Here is a 24,963-nt window from a genome sequence, read left to right on the forward strand (position 1 = left end):
GCCTTGCACAAGTCCAGGTAGATGACATCAGATGCCCTTCCATTGTCCACTGATGGTGTCACGCTGTTATAGAAGGCCACCATATAGGTCAGGCAGATCAGAGGATGCTCTGAGATCACATGGGTGTAAGGTTCAAAGCATGACAACTGGTCCATCAGAAAGCAGTATGGGAATGTCCTGTGTGACCTAAGAGTCTCATCCTTAGGTCAGCATGATAAGGGATAGGGACACTTTGCTATATTGGCCCCATGTGGGCTTCACACCACAAGGACTTCTGTTGTCAGCAGCAAAACTGGGGTGTTCTGTGCAGTCTCTGGTAATCTTCATCTGAGGCCATTAAAGAAATGCAGTTCATTCTCTTATCATTGTCCCTTGAAATTATCCATTACCTATGGAATTCCTTACAGATTCGCATGAAGATGCATGTGATTGATATTCTGAACTTACTGATTGAAATATTGTCATGTACTGCATTCAGTTCCAGGGCAGACTTTTACTAAAGATTTTTCCCAACATTTCATAATGTAGTTTGTTTTGTGGGTTTTTTTTTTTAAAGACTCACTTTCTCAGAAAACTGTAAGGCTAAGTCAATAATAATAATACAGTCCTGATGTCATAATGATACCCTAGTAACATCTCAAAATCATGGTAGAATCTTTGTTTTACCAATGTTCATAAGCAATGTAAGAGATTCAAATGCCTCTGGGGTCAGCTTTGCCATGAAAGACAGCATAGTGCTCTTTTAATTCCTATGGAATGGAATCCCATTTACCGCCTTTCTATCATTCTTTTTTGTTATATTTTGACCGAGTGAATCTGCTAATCAGATAATGAAACTAATGTACAGAATTAGAATACTGTCTAGATGAGAACCAGAGCCTTAAACTAATTGGCAATTTAAAACCCGTGCCCTTGTTTCCACTCCCTCTGTTCTGATTTTTGAGCCAGACCTCTCCCAGAAATGCCAATGCTTATAAAGGAAGTACACAAAAGTAATGTTTTGCAAAGCCAAGAATGACATTCTCATGTTACTCAAAGAGTCAAGAAAAAATATGTGTTCAACGTAAGAATATTTTTATAAAAGGATCTATCAAGATAAATATGAGTTATGTTTCAAAACTGTACTATGAAATACTTTTTCTTTTCACACTTTAATTAGAAGGGCGTGCCAACTTGTAAGATGATGCATGCTACAGTTAACAGCAAGCTTGAGATAACAAGAAGTCTGGACCTAATTAGTTTGGGATCAAGATTTATGTCACTAGGATGAGTGCAAAAAGAGACCAGAAGCAGCAGCAGGGAGACTTCACCGTATTAACAAAGAGCACCCCAAAGCAAACCGTGGCCAGCTCACCAGCCCAGCACACCCATTTGCAGGTAGCCAGCTCCTTCGGACTCTGACATCAGTGAAAGCTACTTGCCTCACTTCTTTTTATTAAACATTATAAAAGCCTTTGCTTTATTACTATTTATCTTGAAGTTTTATTATTCACTATTTCTTCAACTTTTAAAAATGTGACTGCTCAAAACAAGAAAAGCTAGAAATCTTTGCCATGATCAGCAAACTATTCTGCTGTGGAAAAAAAGCATTGCTTTGTAGAATATAACATATACAGAAATATTTTTAAAAGCCTAACTTTTATTGAAGTGTGTTCTGCATATTCCTTCTGTCTCTATTTCAAACTATTTTCTATTTCATTTTTAATCTTGAGATTTCTACTTGGTGAATGTCATAGCACGTTTGCTATGAGATCAGGTTATCGTCTCTGAAACCAGGATCTCTTCACTTGTTCAGTTTTACATGGTGATTGTATTTATCTTCCTGGAACATTCATTTCATAAAAATTAACATAACAACACCATGTTCATAACAGGCCTGTATTAACGTGTGATGGAAACAAGGAGAGCGCTAGTGTCCTCCTCCTTCATGAACGTGACCAAAGCAGCCAAAAATGAATTGCTAAGCACAAGCAGGCACATCACGGTGCTAAGGAGCCCCAGCCCCACTGCAAAAAGAGTGAAATATTCTTGCAACAGAAGCATTCACACAAGACCCACAGAGACCACAACAAGGGTTCAGGCCCTTTTTATCTCACGATGCTGTAATAATACAAAGGCAAACCAACAGATCCATGGGAAAAATAGGGTACTTCTAGCAATGGACATCTATTGTTAACAGAGTCACTCCATTTGACTACATGCTTCCTGGCTACAGTCCATCTTTTAGTAAAATATTTCTCTTAACATCTGCTGAAATTGTATCAAATTAATGTGGTTTTAAAATGTTGTTTTGTGGGATCCTTTATTTACATACATGTCTTTCACATATTCCTTCCAAAGGCATGATGGATTCCCTTAATATTTAACACAAAAATACTCTGGCCCAAAATTCCACTTACAGGAATTAGAAGGAAAAACATTTGAAAATACTAGCCCCTTGCCAAATACCAGAAAACAGTTCATTCCGTGAGAGTCTACAGCCAACTTCCCAGATGCCAGAATTAGAAATACATTTTTTAAGGGTTATCTACAAGCATAAGCCTACTCTAGTGGTATATGTATCATGAGATTAGCCTACAGTGAGAGAAGGAAACAGTTATATTTCATGAGAGTACCAAATAGAAACCATCTGAACAAAATGGAGACAGACAAATTAATCTCTGAATCACATCAGTGTAAATCCAGAAAGTCTCCAGTGATATTCATGAAAGTCATCCTGGATTGAATCCAGATAACATGAAATACAATTGATCCCATCCTACTGATAATAAAAACAACACTTCCTGATGTTTTTATTCCATACCGTAAAGCATTTACATGGAACTTTTTTTGTCCATTTTGTCCATTTTGATCATACCTTAGTATGATCAAAAGTGTCAGATTCCCTACCCTTCCCATTTTTTTCTACAGGGTAATGTAGTGTAAATGAGTCTACTTCGGAGAAGAGAAAGAAATTCCACATAGATCTTTCAGCCATGTGAAGAGGAAACCATGACTTACAAGACTTTCCAAAATTATGAAATCCATTCAGCAAAAAGGAACTTTGACTAATTTCTAATGTTTTCATGAAAGCATTGACTCAGATGTCATCAGAAATTTTCTAGTTCAGCTTAAGGAGAACTGAGGTTTTATCTCACTTTTTTTTTTTCCTCTCACTGAAAAAAAGAATGCAGATTGGTTAACACTGACTAAACAGATTGACAGTTTGGTCAGCACTGGTTCTCATCTCACTTAAGGGCAGGTTTCTACAGAGCCTAAGTGTTAAATCCGCAACACTAAGAAGCATGAATTAAAGTTACTCTTGCCAGTATTTCAGCAAAATAAGTTGTACATTCCTGTATTTTCCTGAACAGAAGCACTTTACTGAGTTAGCAATGTTGCTTTAACTCTGACATCTCAGAATATAAAAGCAACAGGACTCATAAAGCAACAAGTCGTCTATTATGTTTAGAATAAGACCTTTGGGGTGGGTAATAAAAATTTTTACAAGATGGATCTAAACACAGCAGACATCAAACTAAGTACAGGCTGGGAATTTCTGTTCTGGGTGTAACCTAAGTTAACATTACTCAAGCACTGTGAGAAAGGAAGACAGCTGATAAAGAAAGCCAACGGGGAGAGATGACAGTCTCATTGATGAGACGTTGGAAAACCATAGCAGTTAAAACTTTCACTGAGTAAATACTGAGTCCACATTTTTCAACACTGTTTCCTCTTCTATGCTGTTACAAACAGTTGTGGCATCACCTCTGTAAAGTGTAAAAATCACAACTGCACTTAGCCAGCAACCCCGTTTTTGTCACAGTACAACAGCAAGAAGTTACCTACCTGAAAATCCCTCCCACTCATTACCAAAGTATCTGTGAGCTTTCACTATAAACTGAAGTCAAAATAAGGAGTCCATTGCTCTTGATTTCCATTTGGTACTTTGATCTTTGTGGAGAAACTGCTGCATAAGAGAAAAGTGCACTAATAATATTACTCAGATATCTTGAGAAAGGAAGACAGGTGATAAAGAGAGATGACAGTCTATGGAAGTGAACTTCTGTGGAACAACAATGAAATTACCTGCCTGAATGTCAGGGCCATGAGTGTGCTAATGAGCCTGAACTGATAGCAAAAAAACCCTGGGACTTCCATCCACATGCCCTCTGCTCATTCATCCAGAGCTCTGTTTCAGCTCAGGCCTCCCCTTAAGTGACTGACAATGGGAGCAGCATTGTGTTCTGCCCCATCCCCTGCACTGACCTTGGGCTTATGTCATAGCCTTGTTCCCGAGCTGTCTCCTGCCGTTCCCAGCTGGACACCCTGGATCAGGCTCATCACCATGTCTGAGACTGTTGGCTGAGCACCCTGTAACTACCACCCCACTGCTCACACCCTGGGACTACACCCTGGTCATCGAGCTCCTGCCTGTGCCACTGCCACCCCTGGCACAGTCATCTGCTCCAGGGGGAGCCCCATTGTTGCTGCTCCCTGACAAAGAATACCACATGCAAGATTAGGAAGAGAAAAAGAGAACCCTCATCAATCCTATTTTTATTTGGGAATCTTGATGGGGAATCATTAATTAGACCTTGTACCTGAAGGAGATGGTAACTTCCACTAGATTTTCCCAGCACGTTTCCTTCTTCTCAGCATATGAACAACTCCCTTCCACCCCCAGGTATAATTGTCCAAAATTCACATCCCGCAGGGCTATGAGTGCCAAGTGGAATGACATCATGCCAAAACAATAAACACCAAATTTTTCACCACCTCTGTATCTACACAGTAAAGAGCCTGTACTGATTTTCAACACATCTCAGTTCCTGCTAACTCATCACTTCTACTACTGTTACGTACCTATCTCCCACGACTTCCTTGCCCTGCATAGTTCGACTGCTCTTCTCCTGCAGATATACAAGTTGAGCAATGTTAATTAGTCTAGCCCCAAAATTGTTTCCAGTCTGTTCTAAGCCTGATGCGTGCCAGAGCTGTGCAAGAGCTGAAGGGTTTGCATAATTAATACTTTATCCTCTAAATACTTATCTCAATAAAAAAACTCTCTCACTGCAAGCTGTGCTCTTATAACTAGAAGCCCTTATACTTAATAGCAGACATATTTTACCTTTACTGGAGTTAGGCTAGCTCCAGATATTATTCCTACTGTCATCATAAAGAAAAGCTTCAGAAGATCGTCTCAGAAAATTCACAGGAAAAAGGTGCACGTTGGTCTTCATGTACCTTACTCAGGAGAACTGGATAGGAAGCAAAGAACAGAGGCATAAGAAAACCCTGTAGGTATAACACATGTTACTTATTTCCACCAAATGCAAAACCTTTATTCCAAATTTTAGTTCACTGCTCTATGAGACTTAAAGAGCAAATGTGTGGAGTAGAGTCACGTAGGAGGTGATCCAGGTCTTGAGCAGTACTTAAACTTCACAGCTGCGCCTGCTATCAGGCCAGGCCCTTCCCCTGTGCCATAAATGCTGTGCTTGGCATGCAAATATCTCTGTGCTACCGTGGATGTGGAGGTATTGTGTCAAACATCCAACTGTGACTTTGACGAAGACCCATATTAAAAGAATTTTCCTTATTAGACTGCAGTCTGTAGCAGCACATGCAGTTATTTTTCCATCCTTTCTAGCTGTTTTAAAATGGAACCATAGAATGGTTTGGGTTGGAAGGGATCTTACAGACCACACAGCCCCAACCCCGTGCCATGGGCTGGCTGCTCCCCACCAGCTGAAGCTGCCCAGGGCCCCATCCCACCTGGCCTTAAGCACCTCCAGGGATGGGGCACCCACACATCTCTGAGCAGCCTGTGCCAGTGCCTCATCTCCCTCTGAGTGAAAAGTTTCCCGGACGTCTAATCTAACTCTCCCTTTAGCGTCTAACACCAATTTTAAGTTAGAATTACACAAGAAAACTGAAAAGATTGAAAACGGTCATCCCCTTTGACTGTTTTCTATGGCCCTCGTAGATGATTTCACAGTTAATGAAAGTTTATCCAAGCACATAAGGAAACTTCAGCATCCCTCCGCAGCCTGAACTCAGCTTTCTGACGGCACGAGGCACGAGCAAAGGCTGAAGAATCTCTTCAGCCCCACCCCCGAGGCCTGCGCCGAGCCGCTCCGGGCGGGCTGTGCCGCCATGGCCGCCCCTCGGGTCCGCCCCGCCGCCCCGCCCCGCGCGGACAAGCAGCGCCCGGCGTGCCGCGTCCGTCCCGGCGCCGTGCTGCTGTGTCCGAGGCCATGCGGCTCTTCTTTCCCGGTGCTGCCTGCGCGCTGCGGGCGGTCACGCTGCTGCTGCTGCTGCTGCTCAGCCTCGGCCCCCGTGAGTAGCGGCCGCGGGGGACGGGCGGGCCGCGGGGACGATGCCCGTGGCCGTGTCTGCGGCGCGGAGAGCGCTGTGGGCTGCGGGGCTGCGGCTCGGGGCGGCGGCGGGCCCTCGGCCGGGAAGTTGAGTGCCGCGTCCTGGGGTGGGCTCGGTTTGGTTCCCGCCGCGCGGCTCGCGTCGCTGCGTTCTGTATTGGCGGTGTGTGACGAACCGAGCTGTGAGGGCTGTGCTGTCCTTCCTCAGGCGCTGTCCTGGCGGCCAGCGGGTCCCGCTGCCTTCCAGCTTCTCTGTCGGGACGGGCGGTGCGCTGTGTCGCGTTGCCCTGCGCTGCGGCAGGAGATCCGTTTAGTGGCTGAGTCGGGTCGCTGCTCGCTGTGTCGAACCTGGTTCGTGTGGCAGAGGACCACGTTCAGGCGATAAACAAAGTACGCTCAGATAAAAGCAGAGATGCAGAATTCTGAGCTGCCAGTGCTGCCCTTTCAATGGCTGAAATGCCCCATGTCGTGCATCGCTGCTTTCCAAAGTACACGTGCAAAAAAAATAGGTACCAAAATGAACTTGAATGTTACTTCACTAAAAATAAAAAAGTTTCCTTTTTTTTTTTTTAATTTATTTATAATGCCAAGTACCACCCTGTTGGGATGCTGGCATCCCTATGCCATGCCCAACTGCTGCCTCCCCTGGTCCAGGTGGGCCTCGGCTGCCTTTGGCTGCGCGGTTCTGCCCATGTGTGTGCTGTGGCTGTGCATGGCAGTGCTGGTCCTGGAGCTGGGCCCGGCTCACCGAAGTGGGGCACTCAGCTGTACTCCTTCCATTGTTGGTTGTGTAGGCTCTGTGATAACCCGCTCGCAAAAACCATGCCCTTTTCAGGCTCACTTCAGTGCACCTACAGAGGTACCTGCTGTAGGGTGGGACAGGGAGCCCCGCAGAAGTCTCCGTGTTTCAGTATGTTTGGATATGCATGACTAGAACACAGCTGCATTTGTGTCGGCCTCCACTTACTCAGAAACTGAACTTTGTGTTGGTTTCAGCAGCAGTTACCAGGCTTCACTAGGAGCGCTGCACAAGAAAGTGTGAAACCCAACAAACAGTGTGGATTACAAAATGTGAAAGTGGCGGCGGGTTTGCCCTCACTCCTGTTAACTGGTTATTTCCGTGTAATGCTGTTCTTCTCCTCTGTTAGAGTTTGTTTCTGTGTGTCAGGTCAGTGGAAGAAATATTTACCAAAATATTATGGTTTACAAAAATCCTTCCTACTGTTCTATAAAATCCAGCTGGTTCCATGACATCTTCCAAGTTCACATGTGGTACTTACAAGCAGGAGGGAATTGACTTTTAAATGGTCTAATAGCGATAGGACAAGGGGAAATGGCTTAAAGTAAAAGGGGAGCTTTAGGATAGGTGTTAGGAAGAAATTATTTACTCAGGGGGTAGTGAGGCCCTGGCACAGGCTGCCCAGAGAGCTGTGGTGCCCCATCCCTGGAGGTGCTCAAGGCCAGGCTGGATGGGGCCCTGAGCAGCCTGAGCTGGTGGGGGGCAGCCAGCCCATGGCAGGGGGTTGGGGCTGGGTGATCTTTAAGGTCCCTTCCAACCCAAACCATTCTGTGATCTTAGAGAGCAAGGAGACGATGCTGCCACAAGGCAGCCCACCCCATCCTACTCATTTAGATGACAGCTGCAGCACCTCGTGCAAGCCCACCTGCAAAGAGCTGCTCGTGAGACTGGGAAAAATCAGAAGCAATGCCTCCAGGCCTGACAACGAGTGTGGTGTTTTGGATCCAGTACATCTCTGTACTTCACTTAAATCCTTGGGTGGCAGCAAAAGGTGTAGTTGTGTTTCAGTCTCAAACTGACTGAGGCTGAGGATGAGTTACTTTGATCCCTACTGTTTTCATAAGCATCTGCGTAATGGTTTCTTTTGCAAGACTGCGAGATGGATTTCACAATTCTGAGGCATGGCAACCTGTCCAAATTGCTGCACAGATAATCCTGCCTGATCTCTGCACCAGGCTCATGCAACAACCTTCTGTTAGCTCAAGGCCACTTCAAAAATAGGTATCAAAATCCCTTGTTGAGTCAAGGGAAGAAGAAATACGGAGCTTCTGGATAGCAAGCCTTGGGATTTGCAGTTTGTCAATATTGCCTGTTGCAATGGATTTAGGGCTAATGGGTAGTTCATGTTTTAATCTCCAGAATTTGAGTTTCATCTCTTCCCACTGGAAGAAGGAGCATGCTGGGGGTGGCAGTGGTGTTCCTGTTGCTGCTGTAACCACTCCGGCACTGTGACTTGTACATGTTTGGATTGATCAGAGGCTGCTGTGCCAGCACGGATCTTCACAACAAGCTGTGCACTGTCAGTGCTTTCCTTCTTTGTTCTTGTTATATTTAAACTAACAGGAGCAGAACGGCTTGGAGATAAACCTACCTCCTTACCTGCTTTGCATCAAACTTGAAAAGAGAAGGTTCCCAGGCACGATTTAGATGACTTTTGAAATGTCTGCAAAATGAATGTGTGAAGCTGTGCTTAGAAGAAAACATGAGTCCTATTCCAGCATCTTTCTGCAGCACCGGGTTTAGTTAAGCCTAGGTACAAAGCCTGCAAATGCTCAGAGATGTGCCTATCTTCTCTGTGAGTGTGGGAGTGAGCAGCCCACCCCATCTCACGCTGGGAACTGCCTGAGTCTTGCCACCATTGGTGCGTGGGTCCACCTGAAGGGAGCAGCAGTTTGGTGCGTGCCTCAGTTGGAGACTGCGTATTTCTAACGTTACGGGCTTATGGGACTTACCCACTGTATTGGTTTTTACAGGATACAGCAAAATTATGTTGTTTTAGAATTGCATCCTGTTTATTTTCAGCAGTCACATCTATCTCTGTGTCTGAACACCACTCCTGGAAGCTGCCTTCCAGCCATAAAGCTGGAAGATCTGGATTGATTATGTCCTTCTGGAAGTTTGTGTATCCAAACTGTCTCAGGCTTATGACTTCTACGCGTCAGACCACCAAATCCACAGAAAGGCCCTGAAAGTGCTTGCTGCAACCAGCTGTGCTGTGGCATCTGACAGGAAGCATGCCTGCCTGCAGTGCACCCCAGCCCCCTGCAGGCACTGGTGTTTGTAGCTGCACGTCTGCTTGACCTTCACGAGAGGCAGGCATGGAGCTGTCTGATGAAAAGGCTGCTTTGTCCCCTTTCTCTGTCCTTTTCTGGTATCTGGAGCTTTGGTGCGTTGTTGGAATCAGGCATTTCCTTGGTTCAGTTCTGTTTCATTGTGAAGAGTGAACACAAAGATCTTTTTTCTCCTCTGAATCACAGTGTCAGCAAGCATCAGCAGATTTTCTCCACCCAAGATTTCACACCCCAACATTTCAGTTCATCCTGTGGCCTCAAGAGCCATATCTCTGCTCATGCACAGAGCTTCCTCGCTGCCATGGCTACACAGAAGGGTGTGATGCTTCTCCCTTTGATGTGACCCAGGACGTTCTTCTTCCAGTTTCCCTGGCTAAAGCCTTCTGGTCTCCCCAGTGAGTGATGTACCCATTTTGGATACCAAAACCACTGTTTGAGAACAGGGAGCAGTTTGGAAATGGTGGTAGTTTCAGATTCTCTTTGTCACCTGTCCTATTCACTGTCACACATTCCAACATGGCATACGCTTATACAATACGCCTCATTAGGATGTCTTTGTCTGCTGGAGCAATTGCTTGTGAACCAAATTAAGGAACTTAGCAGTTTTGGTTTAAAAAACATAATAATAAGTGTATCTTTGAAGCTGGATGAGATCTCGATCCTCTCTAACTTCCATGTCGTCCTTCTGGGAGCTCATTCTGCTGTCTGAGCACGGAAGGGCATTGCATGTTCTCATTTGTACTTACAAGCTTTACCAGTCTGAGATCTTTCTTGTAACTACTGAGAAATGCCTAATTTCTGAGACATTTAGTTCAGGTTACTTGCTTTACTGTAACAGAACATTGTCATAAGTGATCAGAACTAAACACTGCTGGACAAAGGTAGGATCCACGACTGATCGTCTTGCAGATGTGTGAGTGCCAAGCGTTGCATTCTGCGTGGTTTGTGTTTACGTCTTACTGCTGCTGTGCAGGCCTAGGCCTGAGGACAGACTCATCAGGCCTCTAATAGTCTTAACAGTATGATATCCATGTAGGAACGGAGCAAGCGCTGCTCTGCCTGCAAAGGCCTTACAGGAAAAGATTTACATGAGACGTTCTCTCACTTCTGCCATAGATGACATGGATCATATGTAATTACCGAAGGAATATGCCTGACTTCTACCTCTTACTTCTCTCAGTCTCCTTTCATCTCAAGGAAGAAGAAGAGAACTTGGTGTCGATGGGGAAGATAAAACAGGGTTTGGGAAGGAGGTCCAGTTCATGTGATGGTTGGGTAGTGTGACTGTTGTCATTTGTGATGTGCTGAGAGCAGGCTGTTGTGGTACTGTGCTTGTATAGCATCGTTACCCAATTCCTGCCCATGGTACCTTAGTCGTATAGATGCTCAAAGGGGCAGCTGCTATACAGTCTGTTGTTTTTTTTTTTTTTTCTCTTCATGAAACTAAAACACCCAAACTAAACTATCTTTTTCTTATATACTTTTTTTTAAGTTGGAAATGCCTTTGCAGAGATGAGCATCACCAACACAACCTCTAATGCGACTCCACACTCTGCGGTGCAAGGTAATACTCCTGGCACTTCTTTTTCTGTGTTTCAATAGCACTGAGAAAACTAATGCATATTACTGCATGCCTTAAACTGCCTGGTAATGGTTTAGCTTTTACTGATTCATGAACAGCTGTAGGGCAGGATGGAGGTACTCTGATTGTCACATTGACTTCCTGACAACTAAAGATATTTAAGAGAAACTGATGAACAACATAAACCAAATCAGTTCTCGTGCCCTTAGGTACCCTGGAGCAACAGGATGTTACTCCTCGCCAGAGAGGTGGAACAAAATGAGAAAGCTTTATGTGTAGAACTAGAAATACCTGCCAACATCAATTTACAGTTAAAAAGAAAACCAAGTAGAAAGCCTGCCAGGCTGTTGATTTCAGTGCTGCTGAGAAAAAGGCAAGGCACTTGTTCATTTCAGTATTCTTAATATCAAAATGGATTCCAGATCCCCTGTGCTTGAGCTTGTTGCTAAAGCACGTGTTAGTTTCAGTGTGATCTCATTTTGACTGCATTAAGGTGCACACTTTAAGCAATGCATGGGGTTTAAGCCACCCATGCAGAAGGGATTTTCCCTGAGTCACTTTTACTCTGCATTCCCTTGCTCATCTCGTTTTCCGTGCCAAGAAGTGGGATGAATAGCCAATGCTCTGCTCATTGACTCACTTTGTCATTGTGCTGATTGCATCAGTGACTCAAATTCCAAGCAGTGTGCGTGGCTTCCTTTCACCTGTATAAGCATGCAGTCTGCATCTAGATGTGTTCCCAAGGTTGCAGAAACAAGAACTCAGAACCTGAGGAAAACCCAAAGCTGTGCAGCTACAGCACTGGGCCAGTGTGAGAAAGGTTTAGCCCCAGGCATATCTGTGGCTTATACTGATATAAAAAGCAACATATCCAAGGAGGAATGCATTTGTAATTGCGGAATCATTGACCATTTCTCAAATTGAGTTACATCTGTAACTTAATATCCCAGGTATCAGTATAAAAGTTGTGGGTTTAGTACTTAACATTGGAGCTTGTTATAATTATACTTAAAAAAATTCTTCCCCTTCCCTCCCCCTCTTTTTGGCAATTGTGCAAATGTTGCATTTCTTCTTACATCTGAGCTTGTTTATAACCTGTGCAATTGCAAGGAGGGTTGACAAAACTGTCCTGGAGTAGACTATTTCAGTGTTTAGAGCGAGAGATCCCTCCAAAGGAGATATGCCTGCTGCTTGGTACTGCTATTCTTGTTGTCTCTGGTGTTATGCACTTCGTTTTCCAGCCATGATGAAAAGCAGTAGAGCTCCTGTGAGGTTCATAATACTAGCAATGTGGGAGGGTGCTGTAAGAGACCCATGGCTTCAGAGAAAAGAATTATCATGGAGTGGGCATGGGCAACAGCATAGAACTAGAGGGAGGTATGTGTGGGTAGTGGCTGTTACAGGAGTGGGAGTTTCAGAGCAACCCAGGAGATCATTGCTAGGCAGAAAAGGCTGTTGGCCTTTAAGAAATGTTGAAGAGGGTTACAGCAGTGAGGACACTGAGAAACAAATGTAGCATGAGTAGGAAAGGAAAAAAGAAAAAAGAAGACTGGAAAATTAGAGGGGAAAGAAAGGAGGGAAGGACAGAAATATGAACACTGAAAGAGAGTTTATATTTTAAAAGTCTTTGGAAATAGGTGTGTTCACAGGAGCCTTATTGTGTAGAGACAGCATGAGCCAACTTAAAGCTGCTTCACAGGGTATCAGTCCATCCCTACTTGTCACAACTATGAAATGTTACTGAAATGAGCCCAGTGTGTAATTGAGGTGCTGCAAAATGAAAGTAAAGATTGAGAGACAGGAAATGGATCTGAAATGGAGAAATAAAAACTGTAAAAAACATAATGCCCGAGTAGGTTAAGAGTCAGTGACAACGTGGTTGATGCAATAGCTGGATTAGCACATAACGGAAGAGAGCAAAGAGAAGGAGATTCAGATAGTTCAGATGCAGAGCATTTGAGCACTGCTTTGCATAAAGTGTAGCTATGTTCTTGCTCCACTGAAGTTTGTAAGCATTTTGCAGAAGGATAAAACCATGTGGGTTGAGAGCTCCCTGCTCTCTTCCCACTTGGAGCATGCAAACATGGAGTGTTTTGCTGTTGGTACTTTATAGCAAGTTAAAGTGAAAATGAGTATTTCTTTTCTTGTTTTCTTTTTTCCTTGAAGAAAATAGCACATCATCCAATTTTTCTGCTGTGCCGTCCACACAATCTGCAGCAGGTACGTATGTTCATCTGCCTGTTATTATGAACTTAGAAGCTAATTCTAAAACTACCCCCAAACCATACTGAATTCTAAAGAAATATCCATGAGAAGTGGTTATTGGAGAAAGGCTTTATCATTTTAGGAGATCGAGAGGCAATGTAAAATAATGCTAAGAAATGCCATAGAGTGCCATAGAAGAAAAAGAATCAAAAAATAAAACTTCAGGAAATAATTCGAAAGAAGTGGGTCGTCTTTAATGTTCATTCTTTCTCTCTTTTGTTCTCATGGAATACAGCTGAATATGTTGTTGTGTCAACAGTGCATGTCTGTTTAATCATATTTCACAGTAAATAGATGCAGAGTATAATGAAAGCACTGGGGCTTGAGTTTCAAGAAGAAGACTGTTTCTTTTAGGTAAAGCTCATGGCACCTTACACAATAGAAACTAGTCGTTCTTGACTTCATAGCACAAAACATTGCAGTTCAAGTGAGACATGAGCAGCAGATCTGGGACAGTCTGTCATGGTTATTTTTGCATTGTTGCAGTATCTTACCTTCACACCTTTGCAACAAAAAACTGTAGGTAAAAATGATTTCCCAAGGCACTACTGTTGCAGTTGTGATGCTCCAACACAAGTAATATGTTTACAAAATGCATCTTTGTTGAAAGAAGAAACATCTTTATCACATCAGCTGGTAGAGTTTGAAAGCAGATTTTCGAGCTGAGACACAGACCGGCAGGTTATCCACTTGGATTTGCAGCTTTCCAACCTTTGTCTATGTTGATGTGAGATTATCATTTTTTTTAAAAAAGAAAAAAAGGAAAATTTTAAGAAAATGATTTTCTGGAAGAGCTTGTGCAGGCGTATTTAACCACATCAGCAAAGGCTGGGTAAGAATTACTGTCATGCAGTCATTCAGTCTGTGATGCACAGATGAAAGGTTTTTTTCAAGAGAAGAAAAACAGGTTCTACGCATGAATTGGGTCCTCTTTGTGCCAAAAGCCCCGTGAAAGCTTGGCAGAAATGTTGTGCCTACCCTAAGATACTGTGTGTGTTTGTGGAATTTTATGCTGATCTAAGTCCCAGGTAAGTCACTGCATTTCCAGTACAACTCTCACTCTGCCATGTGCAGATAACCTGAGCTACCCTGATTTGCTTGCAGTTCCATTAAGAATCAAACACTCATCAGTGGAGGAAAAAAAAACCTTGCGAAGACCTTTGTATAGCAAGGAAGTGGTGCAGTTTCTCATTCCATTGCCTGCAGTATATTCCAGTTTAGGCATGCCTTAGTCAGAAAGTGGAGAGATGCTGGTAATCCCCTTGTTGCCTTAAGGTCTTCCTCATGCGCAAAGCCACTGAAAAACACAGGTGTTTAATCCACCCTGTGCTCCAGCCCTGACTATGGGCTTCTTGCAGAGGTCTGAGTTCTACTGTAAAAGCAGCCTGAACCCTTACACTACCAACCTAAAAGATACCTGCCTTGCTTCAGCCAGTTTACAGTTCACATCCTTCATTTTTTTTGTCCTTTTCTTTTCACTGATAGAAATTCCATAGATGTTAAAAGATCGTCCACATCCATTTTGATAATCTCTTCAGATTAAAGACTATCGGATTTATGTAGCTAGTTAATTTTGCTTAGTCTCTGCTTTTCATGGCAAGTATGAAAATCTCATTCTGCAGGAAGATCATTTTCTGTGAAAAGGAGAGTTTTTATTTAATGAAGAACATTCCGTAATAATTACTTTGTATACTAGCACAGTGCTTACGCAGTTTGAGGGGTTAGTTACACAGAGACTATTGCATGGTGCTAAGAATTATCATTACACTGTATATGTAGCTTGAACGGATATAAGATAGCTAAGGTAGTTTACAAAAGAAGATAACTGTCTCTTAAAAATTGTCATAAACCTGAACTGTGCTACCGGCATGCGTCCTTTGTACGTAGAAAAATGAACTCACGCAGTCTGGGTTTGTTTAGCGTGATTTTCAGTGAAGCGCAGCTGGTCTTTTGGGGAAAAGTAATTAGGGAAATAAAAGATAAAAGGGCAGATGTTCCTAGCAAATGTTCTTTCATCTTAACTCTGTTGGTAAAATAGTATGAGTAAGATTTTTCAAAGACAAAGAAGAACAGATTGTTGCCCAATTCATGTCAACTTCCCAAATTTCCCACATGCCTCTGAAAACCTCCCACTGATGTTCTGAAATGACTGGCACTAAATACATCACAAAAGAGAAGTCTGTAGAAGAGTAACCAGATTTTACTTTTAATATTTGTCATATTACCAAGTGCTGTAATCTTATTAGTGCTGCTTTTTTTCCTTCTTTATAAGATAGTGATGGGGAGAAAGCAGTGTGCAAATTTGCTGATATTCTTCATGATAGCTGCTTGGATTTTTTTTATTTTTATTTTTTTTTTTTTTTTTGCTGATTCGTGTTTTCTTAAGGGTAATTTAGTAACACAGAGTAAATACCATCTTTGGGTCCAGGTGTATCATTATTAGATTATACCCTACATCAGCCACTGTATTGCTCAGAAACGTGAACCAGTTTGACACTCAGCAATGGTGGTTCAAAAAACACAGCAAAATAATAAAAATATAATAAATTTTAAAAATCCCAACAAACAAAAAAAGCCACCTGTGATTGGTTGGCAATTGTATTCAGATTTGTCTTTTCTTCCAGTCGGTATCTTTTTATGTAAAGAATATAGTTGCTGGGTGTGATTTCATCTCACGACTGTAGATGCTTTCCATATAGACTTTTATTTGCTACAGTGAGGAACTATTTGATATTTATGAATGGTTGTATATGTGGGGAGTTTGCCTGCCAGTATTAAAACGTGCCCTGAACTTTATCTGATGTGTCTTACACATGCTTCATAGAGGAACTGAATTTCCTAATTGTAACAAGGTAAGCACAGTTAAGTGTGGTCTTCCATCTGTCCCATCCAGTGAACGTTCACTTCACGATGTCACCTAGAGCAAAGTACAAGGATAACATCAAAGAGGAAGATAAATCATATTTACTGAGGGGGAGGGTATTGGGCTGTTTCAGTAGTTTTAATGTTAAATGACTCAGAAATGTGGCTACATTGTAGGCCTTCCCTTTCTGAACGCTTACATTGTCTCAGTGTTTGTTTTTTTTTTATGTTTTTGGCATCCATGTCTGTACTGGAAGCGGGGAAACCGAAGTCTTAGCAAGGACAACGTTCTGTGTGGGGCTGCCTGCATTTTAGACCACATTTACAGGAAGAACGTTCTTTGGAAGCATTTCTGTTGTGCAAAAACAACAGTGGAATTGAGATGAAACTATCTTTTATGCAAGTGTTCTAAGTTTTAGACATTTTCAAGAAAACACAAGTATAATTGGACATTTGAATCCGCATAATGAAAAGTTTTTATTGTGTCTAAAAATGAATCCAGATTGTATGAAGCTATAGAAATAACAGAGCAGTAGGCAGTGCAAAGGGACCTTTTTCACCATAAGATTATCTCATTTGTAAAAGCTGTTTGCCTCGTATTATCTGTTTAGAGAGGTTTCAGTTGCATAAGAGGCTCATGTTTCCCATTAGTTCCTTAAAAAAATAAGTAATTTTCTTATGATTATTCCAGCTGGCTGCCTTCTATTGAAGCTATTAGTATTTTGCTATAAATATCAATCTCCTCTAGTGTTACTCTTGCATTTTGTCTCATGGTACTTTTATTCTGAACAGTTCGTTGCTGCTTTAAGTGAGGAGGAAAGAGGAAGTGGTAGGGAAAAGCAGAATAAAAGTTAAAGATGTTAGATATCAACCAAACTTGTGAAACATCATTCTAGTCTTCTGCTTTAACCTCAACAGTAGTCTACTACAAAATAAATGGTATAAGATGGCAGACTTCATTTAGCTGAATTTTCACCATGTGTGGAAAACATTTTTACTCTTGAGTTTAACACTTAGAAGTTTAAAATGCACACAACCTAAATAAAATTGCTCTGTCATTCAAAAGTAAATTAAAGATTAACTCATTATTAAAATTTGGGGGTGGGGTGTTTTCATGTAAAATCTGTTCTTATCTGAAAAGTGTAGTTACCTGAAAAGCTGGAAATCTACTGTTGGTTCAGAATTTTTTTTTAAATATTCTGAGTCAAGAGTGATTCTGTGGACTTGGGTAGTGTTACCAAAAGACCTGATACGTTTAAAAATTACAGGGTATGATCCAGGTTTTATCTACAGCCTTTCCTTAAAGCTGCTCCTGACCTTGAGCCCTAGAAATGGGAGTTAGGTCTTTCCAAAGGAAGTGAGCAGGGGAAGAGTTTGTGTGCAAACCTAGTAGGTATCCATGCAATTATTTTTTTTCGTTGTTATTCTGTGTGGGTATAACAAATGTTATGTTAGTCAATGAGCTTGCAGTCAATTATTTTTATCTGTTTTTCTGAGTGATGTCAAATGAAAAATTTCCCAGGTACGCCCACCAGTACCAGCCATCCCACCAGTACCAGCCATCCCACCAACACCACTGCATGTGCCACTGTGACTCCTCAGCCCACTGGAACCAACCAGACAAGATCAACTACAGCTTCATCAGTCACATCATCACAAGTTAATGTTACAGTGACCACTTCTAAAATTTCTTTCACATCTGTTACAGGTGGGTTCACACTTCCATGTGTTGACACGTGTTGTACAATTCTAGATGCTAGTCTAGTTTTACATTAGTGTAGTAAAGGGAATATATTTGCATGCTGAAAAGCAAGAGCAAGTTTTTTAGTTGGCTGCAGTAATGTTCTTCTGAGCACTCTGCATACTTAATAAAGCTTCAGTTCACCTGAGTGACCTGAAATATTTAAGAAAAAAATGCAAATGCAAGTAGTGTGGACTGGCAGCCACCAGCAAGGAGATCAATGATGTTAGGAGAAAGCCTGTTCATTAAAAGACTTGGCAGTAGGCTTTTGAGTACAACTTCAGTACTTTTTCCATTCTCTCTTCTACAGTTTATGTGAACACATCTTTACTACTTCCTCCCTCACAGCTGCCTTGTGGCTTTAAAAGTGGCTGGCTTGGTAGTGAGACTGAGCTCTGTTTGCCCCATTTGTAGCAATGTAATTAATTTTATTCCTAATGGAGAATAGAATATGACCGTAGATGGTTTGCACTTCATGTAAAAGTTGTCAGAGACAGTTTGACAGTACTCTTGAGTACAAAAACAATAACTGTAGAATTCAGTTTTTCCTTGCAGCAGAACTTTCAGTTAGCCATGTAACTCCCCTTGTGGCAAGTACAAACAGGCACAAACTGGGTCATCTTGTGGCAGATGACATCAGTTTTTACGTGGAAACTACTAGGTTTTATCTAACGTCAATATTTATCTATGTCAGTATTTGATCTTTGGGGGACGCTTGTGTTGGGCTGCAGAGCTGAGCTTGGTCTAGCTGCTTTTACCAGCAGATAGAGGGTGGATGTCCATGAGACATACACTAGAGCAACCAGCAACTAATCACCACCAAAAGTACTTTACTCCCATCACTTAACTGTCCTGGCTCACTTGGTGGTTGCTGGACCCTCTGTATGCTGACCCACTGTGTTCATCTGAGTCAAAGCAGCTTCATTTTCTGCTGAGTAATTTCAGGCCAAGCTTAGTGAGTTAAACTGGAGGATCTGAAGAACACGAGACCTGGTGTAAGAAGGGCAGCAACTGTGGAAGAAGGAGAGAGCAGGGGGAAAACGAGAGAAAGAGGAAGGTGGAAAGGAGAAGTGGCAATCACAGTCTTTCAGAGGGAGCAAGCAGATGGATCAGCTGCTCCCACATCACCACAATGTGGAACTTTAAAAAATGTTTCAATGTGCTTGGCTGCTATCTTGCCAGTTGATCTATGTAAAATTTGTCTAATTGTCTTTAGATGACGTGTGAGTCATCTGGGGAGGGCAGGACACAAAGGAGTCCCTTGAAACAAATCTTGTAAAAAATGCCTTTTGTTTTCTTCTTTCAGCCACATCCAAATCTGAGACTGTCATAGCCAAAGCCTCCAGATTTGACGTGGGCAGTTTTGTAGGTGGCATTGTGCTGACACTTTGTGTCCTAGTTATTCTCTACATTGGGTGCAAAACGTACCACTCCAGGAGAGGCATTCAGTACAGAACCATGTAAGTTCCAGAAGCGTTATCCCTGGTCAATTTATGTGACTTTCTCGAGGGGAACAAGGAGAATAAACTCAAATAAATTTACATTACAATAATATTATTAAAGAGATTTAACTGTGATACTTTCTTTTCATCCCTTTCGCTTCTCCTCATTACTCTTATGGCTGGCCCTCTTCTGTGTCTTTTTTTTTCCTGTGATCTAGTATATAATTATTATTTTTTAAGGGACCCTTGTCTGTCAGCTATTTCAAATTAAGTCACTGTGGTTTTTACTTGTGTTCTTTCTTCATTTTCCGGTTTGTTCAGTTTTCCTTCCCTCACCATACGCCATTTCAAGACTCATCTCTTCCACCTCCATGCATACCAGCTGTGACTGAGTCTCAGAGATGACAGTTCCTCCTGTACAACAGCTTTATAAAAGAATTGTTCCGCAGCTGGGGTGCCTCTGAGACCTTTGCTCTGCTCTGTGTGATAGATACGTACTGGGTTTTTTTGTGGCTGGTACTTGCTTAAATGAAGCCTGATGCCAGAAGTATTTCTTACGTATGTGTATGGGAACTGCTGAGTCATGGCCTGAACCACTGATTGAGCACCTGGAGGAAAGACCCAGTCAGCCCTGGGAGCACAGGTGAAGGCAATTCACCTGTGCAACCAGAAGGGGTGGAGCCAGGCTCCACCCCTCTTAGGCCTCATTTAAGGGCTGACTGCCCCTGAGGATGGGTCTCTTCCTGGAGGTCCCTCTTTGGTGGGAGCCTTTCCCTGCAAGCCCAAAATCTTCTGATCTGGGTGAGCACTCTATTTTCCTTCTACCTTTTTTGTAACGCTATTTCCATCGCGTTAGTCCTCCTGATTGCTGCATTATGCATGTATGCATTCTTTCATACTAATTTGCTAGCGCTGTAGATGTTTCTGCTATCTTCTGTTCCCTTTATGCGCCAATTGTTTACGACAATGTTTGTGAGATGTTCAGTATGTTTGTTAGGCATCTCATTCCTCTGACACTTTTTCCTAGATACATTTGTCTGTTCACTCTTTACCCTCAGCCCCTTGTTCCTATTATTTAGATGATGTTTTATTGGAACTCTTTTACCATCTCTCTTTCATATCACCTCTTGCATACCTCCAAGTCTAGTTTGAAGGGCCGCTTTCAAAGCCAGACATGTCATATTCCACTTTCCTAAGCCACTACAATTGAAACAATTCATTTGTATTCACAGAAAGCATGCAACTGGCAAGAGTCATTATTCACATTTTTTAAGCACGCTATTAGATTGTTGCCAATATGAAGTCAAACTTTTGTCCCACTTTGCAAAATGAACAGGGCAGCTGGTTGATTTTTAACTATTTATTTGGTGCTATTTTGTTGCATAAACCTGTATGCACTGAATGTTCAAGTACTCTTCAAAAGTTTGTGAAATGAGGTAGAATTAATTTAACAGAATATAGACATCTGCATTTAAACTAGTTATATCATTTCTACTGCCTTAATGTAGACACTAAAAATCTGCTCGATGAATCAGCCTGCCCACATATGTTTGTATTCAGCCACTGAGGGCAGCTAAGAGTGTTCCATAGAAAAGTACATGCAAGAAGGTATAGGTTGACTCCCACCTCCAGTCACTTTTTTGTTTTGTGTACACCGGTGACTTTGAGCCTTCTGTGAGCTGCAGCATACTGTGGAGTATAGGTCCTATGCAGCAGTTACAAACCTGCTGACAGTAAGCTTTATTTTCTTGGTTATCTTTTTGAGATCCTTCAGAAGTTGTCTGTGAGCTTCAGACAGCGTGCAGATTGCAAGTAGAAAACCACACTCTTAAACATTTTCTCTAGGTGTTTTCCCAGGTGGACAAAATGAAGGGTATGTCAACAGCCTCTTCCAGACAACCCATCTCTCTCCTTTCTGAAATAAGTTTGGGGGGCCGTCTTGTCTTGGGCACGGTTTGTCTTTGTTGAGCTGCTCCTTTCCTCTCTCCTCAGAAGCAATGGCTTCTGAGAGCAAAGCACGTTTACAATCCTGATTTCATAGTGTATCTATCTTACCTTCTTGTAATGAATGCTAACATTTTGATTGGCATATAGTGATGGTACTGGCATATAGTGATTAAGGAAAATGAATTGCTTTTTACCTTACTGTTGACTTGCCGAACTTATTTGCCATTTATACCCAGATTTACTCAATTTTCTTCCAAGCTTGCTTCCTTGTCCCAGGCTTAGTTTAAGCACTGGGAATTCTTAAAACTAGGTTGCTTTCCTATCCAGTATCATCCATCTCGGCTGAAGCAGCTTCTTTTAACTGACGTGATATCCCCAGGCTCAGAGAGGGCTGCAGCTTCCAGGCTAACATGTACTTGGCCTTTCTCAGCAAGATGGCCTTTCACAAAATAACCTTAGCAGCAACTAGGTGGCTGTTTCTTATACTGACTGATGATTGTACTGCAGAACGTTAATTACTGTGTTTCTGTTACAGTGATGAACATGATGCCATCATTTAAAGAGACTTCAAGGAAGACAGTAGCGGAAACCCATCCTGTCACAGCTGTTTTAACTTGCTTCTGGAAAACGTTCTTTTCACGATTGCAGTCACTTAGGCTGTTTGTAGGTGTGATCTGCAAAATTATGAGACTCTCATAAGTGTCCTGATTGATTTTTTTTTTTTGCTTTAGTTTTGATAAGAACAAGAGGAACTTGGCACTTTTTTTGAGAGATAATTTTCTTTTTCCAATATTTGTAACCAAATTTAAAGAAGCCACATATTAAGTTGTTTGAAGCTAGATACACAAGGCTCTAAAACACGTAATTGCTAAACAGTAGGCCACATCATTATATTCTAAGTTCAACTGTTTCTCACATGTCTCCATAAATCCAGCATGTGCCATAATGGGTATTGTAGGTTAAATAGGATAGACTACTTTTGAGACCAAGCATAAGTTTTTGCAAGTCAAGTTTTTTTTTTTTCAAATGTTCTGTATTAAATTGTATTTATTTTGAAGTTTGATGTGAACTTTAATTTAGAAATCTGTGGGCTTGAACAATTCACTTAATTTTTATTAGGATAGTAAAGGGGCAAAATACTTGCTAAATGTACAGATGATAAGAAGTGCCGTAAACTTCAGTCATTAGCTCACCAGTGACCTGTAGAGACTTTCCTTAATAGGCTGCACGATGAAACTAGCTGCAGGAACCACGGACAGACTGGAGATATCCATCCACAACCCCTTTTTCTAAATGGGTCCTTATTAAAAATATAGAACAGACTATGCAATCCATAGCTGCTTTTTTATACTACGTCCTAGTGTTCTTCTGAAGATGAAGTCAAAATTGTTCCCACCATAAACATGAAAATTATTGCTGAAATTATATTTTAAGTCGAATGTGGTAATCACTTTACTTGTGTTTGGCTTTGTGTGTTTTTTTTTTTTTATTATGAGGAAGCTGCATGCGACATTTCAGCAGCATTTGATAGGCATTGAAAGTTATACAGAGAAGCTGAAATTCTGTAGGATAGCATTCTAGATGAATATAATCTGGATTTTTATAGGTATTTGCCTGGACAAAATTCTGCTGGAGGCAACAGGGCATCTCCTAGAAAGCTGTAGGGTTAAGGTCCAAGTACACCGTTCCTGGGCAGGATGGCTGACACTGCTTCCATATCACTTTTGCATTTACACTGAGGTAAACTTGCTGCCTTCAGCAGACAGACACGTGATTTACACTGGTTTAGGGAAAAGCAGAATGAGAACCAGGAAATGCTTCTCTATAGCACCAAGAAATTGTTTGGACCTGTTGAGGCTCCATTTGTAGACCTCTTTCTGGGAGTCAGGGTTGGAGTGGTGGCACTGCCCCATCAGGCAGTGCACAGGAGGGAGGTGCTGGCACCTGGGGAAGGCCACGAAGGGCCTGCTCGCAGCTCTGTCAGTGGTCAGGGGTAGAACATCAGGGGAGCAGAACTACGGCTCTGGCACAGATTGATTATTTTGTTTATTCTTACACCTGTGCTTTGCTACAATATTAAAGTGAGTGGGTGAATTTTCTTTTCCTTTTTCATATAGAGTAATAAAGCTTTGTCTGAGGCACAAATAAGTCCAGCAAATAATGACCTAAAGAAACACCAGCCACACACTTGAAATAGGGTTTGTATGACTGTGTTGTATTATATTGAGGCTGAGATAGGGAGGAGAGGCAACTTGAAGTAATTTTTCTAGTTTTGTTTTATTGTGTGTATGGTTATTTCTTTTTTTCTTAATTAATTGCCTTGTTTGGTGAATTTTTATTTTTTTTAACTTGATTGTTACATAGCATTGCAGTTCTTTACTTTGTAGAAATTAAGAGAATTGTGATGTGCAACCCCATTATTGGGATTGCCTCTCCTCTGTTGTGCAGATTAATAAAGGAAGTTAATTCTTTGGAGTTAATGTATCAGTTTCAGTTGGATTTTTATTTTATTAAATGCTCTTAAGTTCTTCAACCATCTCCACAGTCATAACAATTCAATAAGTGTTCACTCTATGTACTTTTCAGTGATGGAATACCAGAACCACGACACTTTTGCCCAGCTCAATCATATATAGTATACTTAGGTGTGGGTGCCGTATTTTAGTTGTTCTTTAACTAAGATAGGCTTCATTTATATAGTGAAGATAATTCAATACTGTTTCTAGTCCATGCACCCACCAGGGCACCATAGCTGTTTGGTTTTAATAGTGCTGGTGCCTGAGCAAGGCTGTTCACAGTTGTGTCTTTCTTTTTATTAGGAATCCCTCTGGTGACGTGTTGCAGAAGTGCATTTACAGTGTCATGATCTAAGACCGTCACCAGCACTCAGCTGATTTCTTTTCACTCTTTCACACAACCCAGACACTCATTTTTAATTACTAAAACTCACATTTTTATACTTCCATATTAAAAGTTGCTCCACTTAGTAATGCAGTCTTGGGAAGGCATTCACTGACTGCAGAACAGAGCCACTTTTGGTCACAGATCCTGAATGTTTCTTTCCTAAGTAATAAAAAATGAAATAATAATAGTAATAACCAAAATTACTACTAATAATAATTAAAAAGTCTCAGGACTTCAGTATTCCACCTTCTTCCCACAGCTCTTTTTTTATGCAGCACTCTCCTCACCTGTACTCTGGTATCAGTTCATAGCCTTTTCAGTTTAATTTTTTGGGGCCCTATATCAAAGGCTTCAAGGCAGACCAGAAATATTAGAATGCTATATGCAATTAAAAAACAGTGTTAAGGTTATCAGAGTAACATGATCTTGCTTTCAGTAACTTGCACATGATCCCTTTGTGAAGTGGCTTTCATGCCCTTTCTTTTTGTTCAGAGACGGTTAAAGCTGTTACGTACTCATGCCACTCTCTCTTTTTGCCCTGAAGATCATTCTTAACATGCTTTAGTGAAAAAGATACCAATAACAAAATGATGATGTTTTCTAGATCAAATATTGCCAAAAGCAAAGTAAGTAGAATATCATCAGAGGCTGAAAATTGCATAGGTAACTCAAGAGGTTAAGAATTTAGTTGTGATACAGAAGCAGATAGGAATCAAAGCAGACTTCTGCAGAATATAAACTTAGTCTCTGGACGGTGCTCAGCTATTTAGC

At 41.6% G+C, this 24,963-nt stretch overlaps 1 protein-coding gene and 1 long non-coding RNA gene across 2 annotated transcripts; one reads left to right on the forward strand and one right to left on the reverse strand.

Moving 5' to 3' along the window:
* LOC110389897 lies at positions 3,452 to 5,772 on the reverse strand. The gene is made up of 3 exons (XR_002433436.1): positions 5,111 to 5,772; positions 4,846 to 4,892; positions 3,452 to 3,949 (listed from the first exon to the last, which is right to left on the reverse strand). It is a non-coding gene; the product is annotated as an uncharacterized LOC110389897 (long non-coding RNA).
* TMEM123 (transmembrane protein 123) lies at positions 6,154 to 23,768 on the forward strand. The gene is made up of 6 exons (XM_021380930.1): positions 6,154 to 6,321; positions 10,942 to 11,013; positions 13,198 to 13,251; positions 17,681 to 17,866; positions 19,206 to 19,359; positions 21,824 to 23,768. The coding sequence occupies exons 1-6, from the start codon at positions 6,240 to 6,242 to the stop codon at positions 21,846 to 21,848; spliced, it is 573 nt and encodes a 190-aa protein (XP_021236605.1). The 5' UTR covers positions 6,154 to 6,239; the 3' UTR covers positions 21,849 to 23,768.

Source organism: Numida meleagris, chromosome 1 (assembly GCF_002078875.1).
Source record: "Numida meleagris isolate 19003 breed g44 Domestic line chromosome 1, NumMel1.0, whole genome shotgun sequence".
NCBI lineage: Eukaryota > Metazoa > Chordata > Aves > Galliformes > Numididae > Numida > Numida meleagris.

Excerpts from the sequence above, each read along its gene's own strand:
- TMEM123 (XM_021380930.1), top strand. The coding sequence starts at position 6,240 with ATGCGGCTCTTCTTTCCCGGTGCTGCCTGCGCGCTGCGGGCGGTCACG. Across the intron at positions 6,322-10,941 it reads GCTGCTCAGCCTCGGCCCCC|TTGGAAATGCCTTTGCAGAG; the intron begins GTGAGTAGCGGC and ends CTTTTTTTTAAG. Across the intron at positions 19,360-21,823 it reads GGCATTCAGTACAGAACCAT|TGATGAACATGATGCCATCA; the intron begins GTAAGTTCCAGA and ends TTTCTGTTACAG.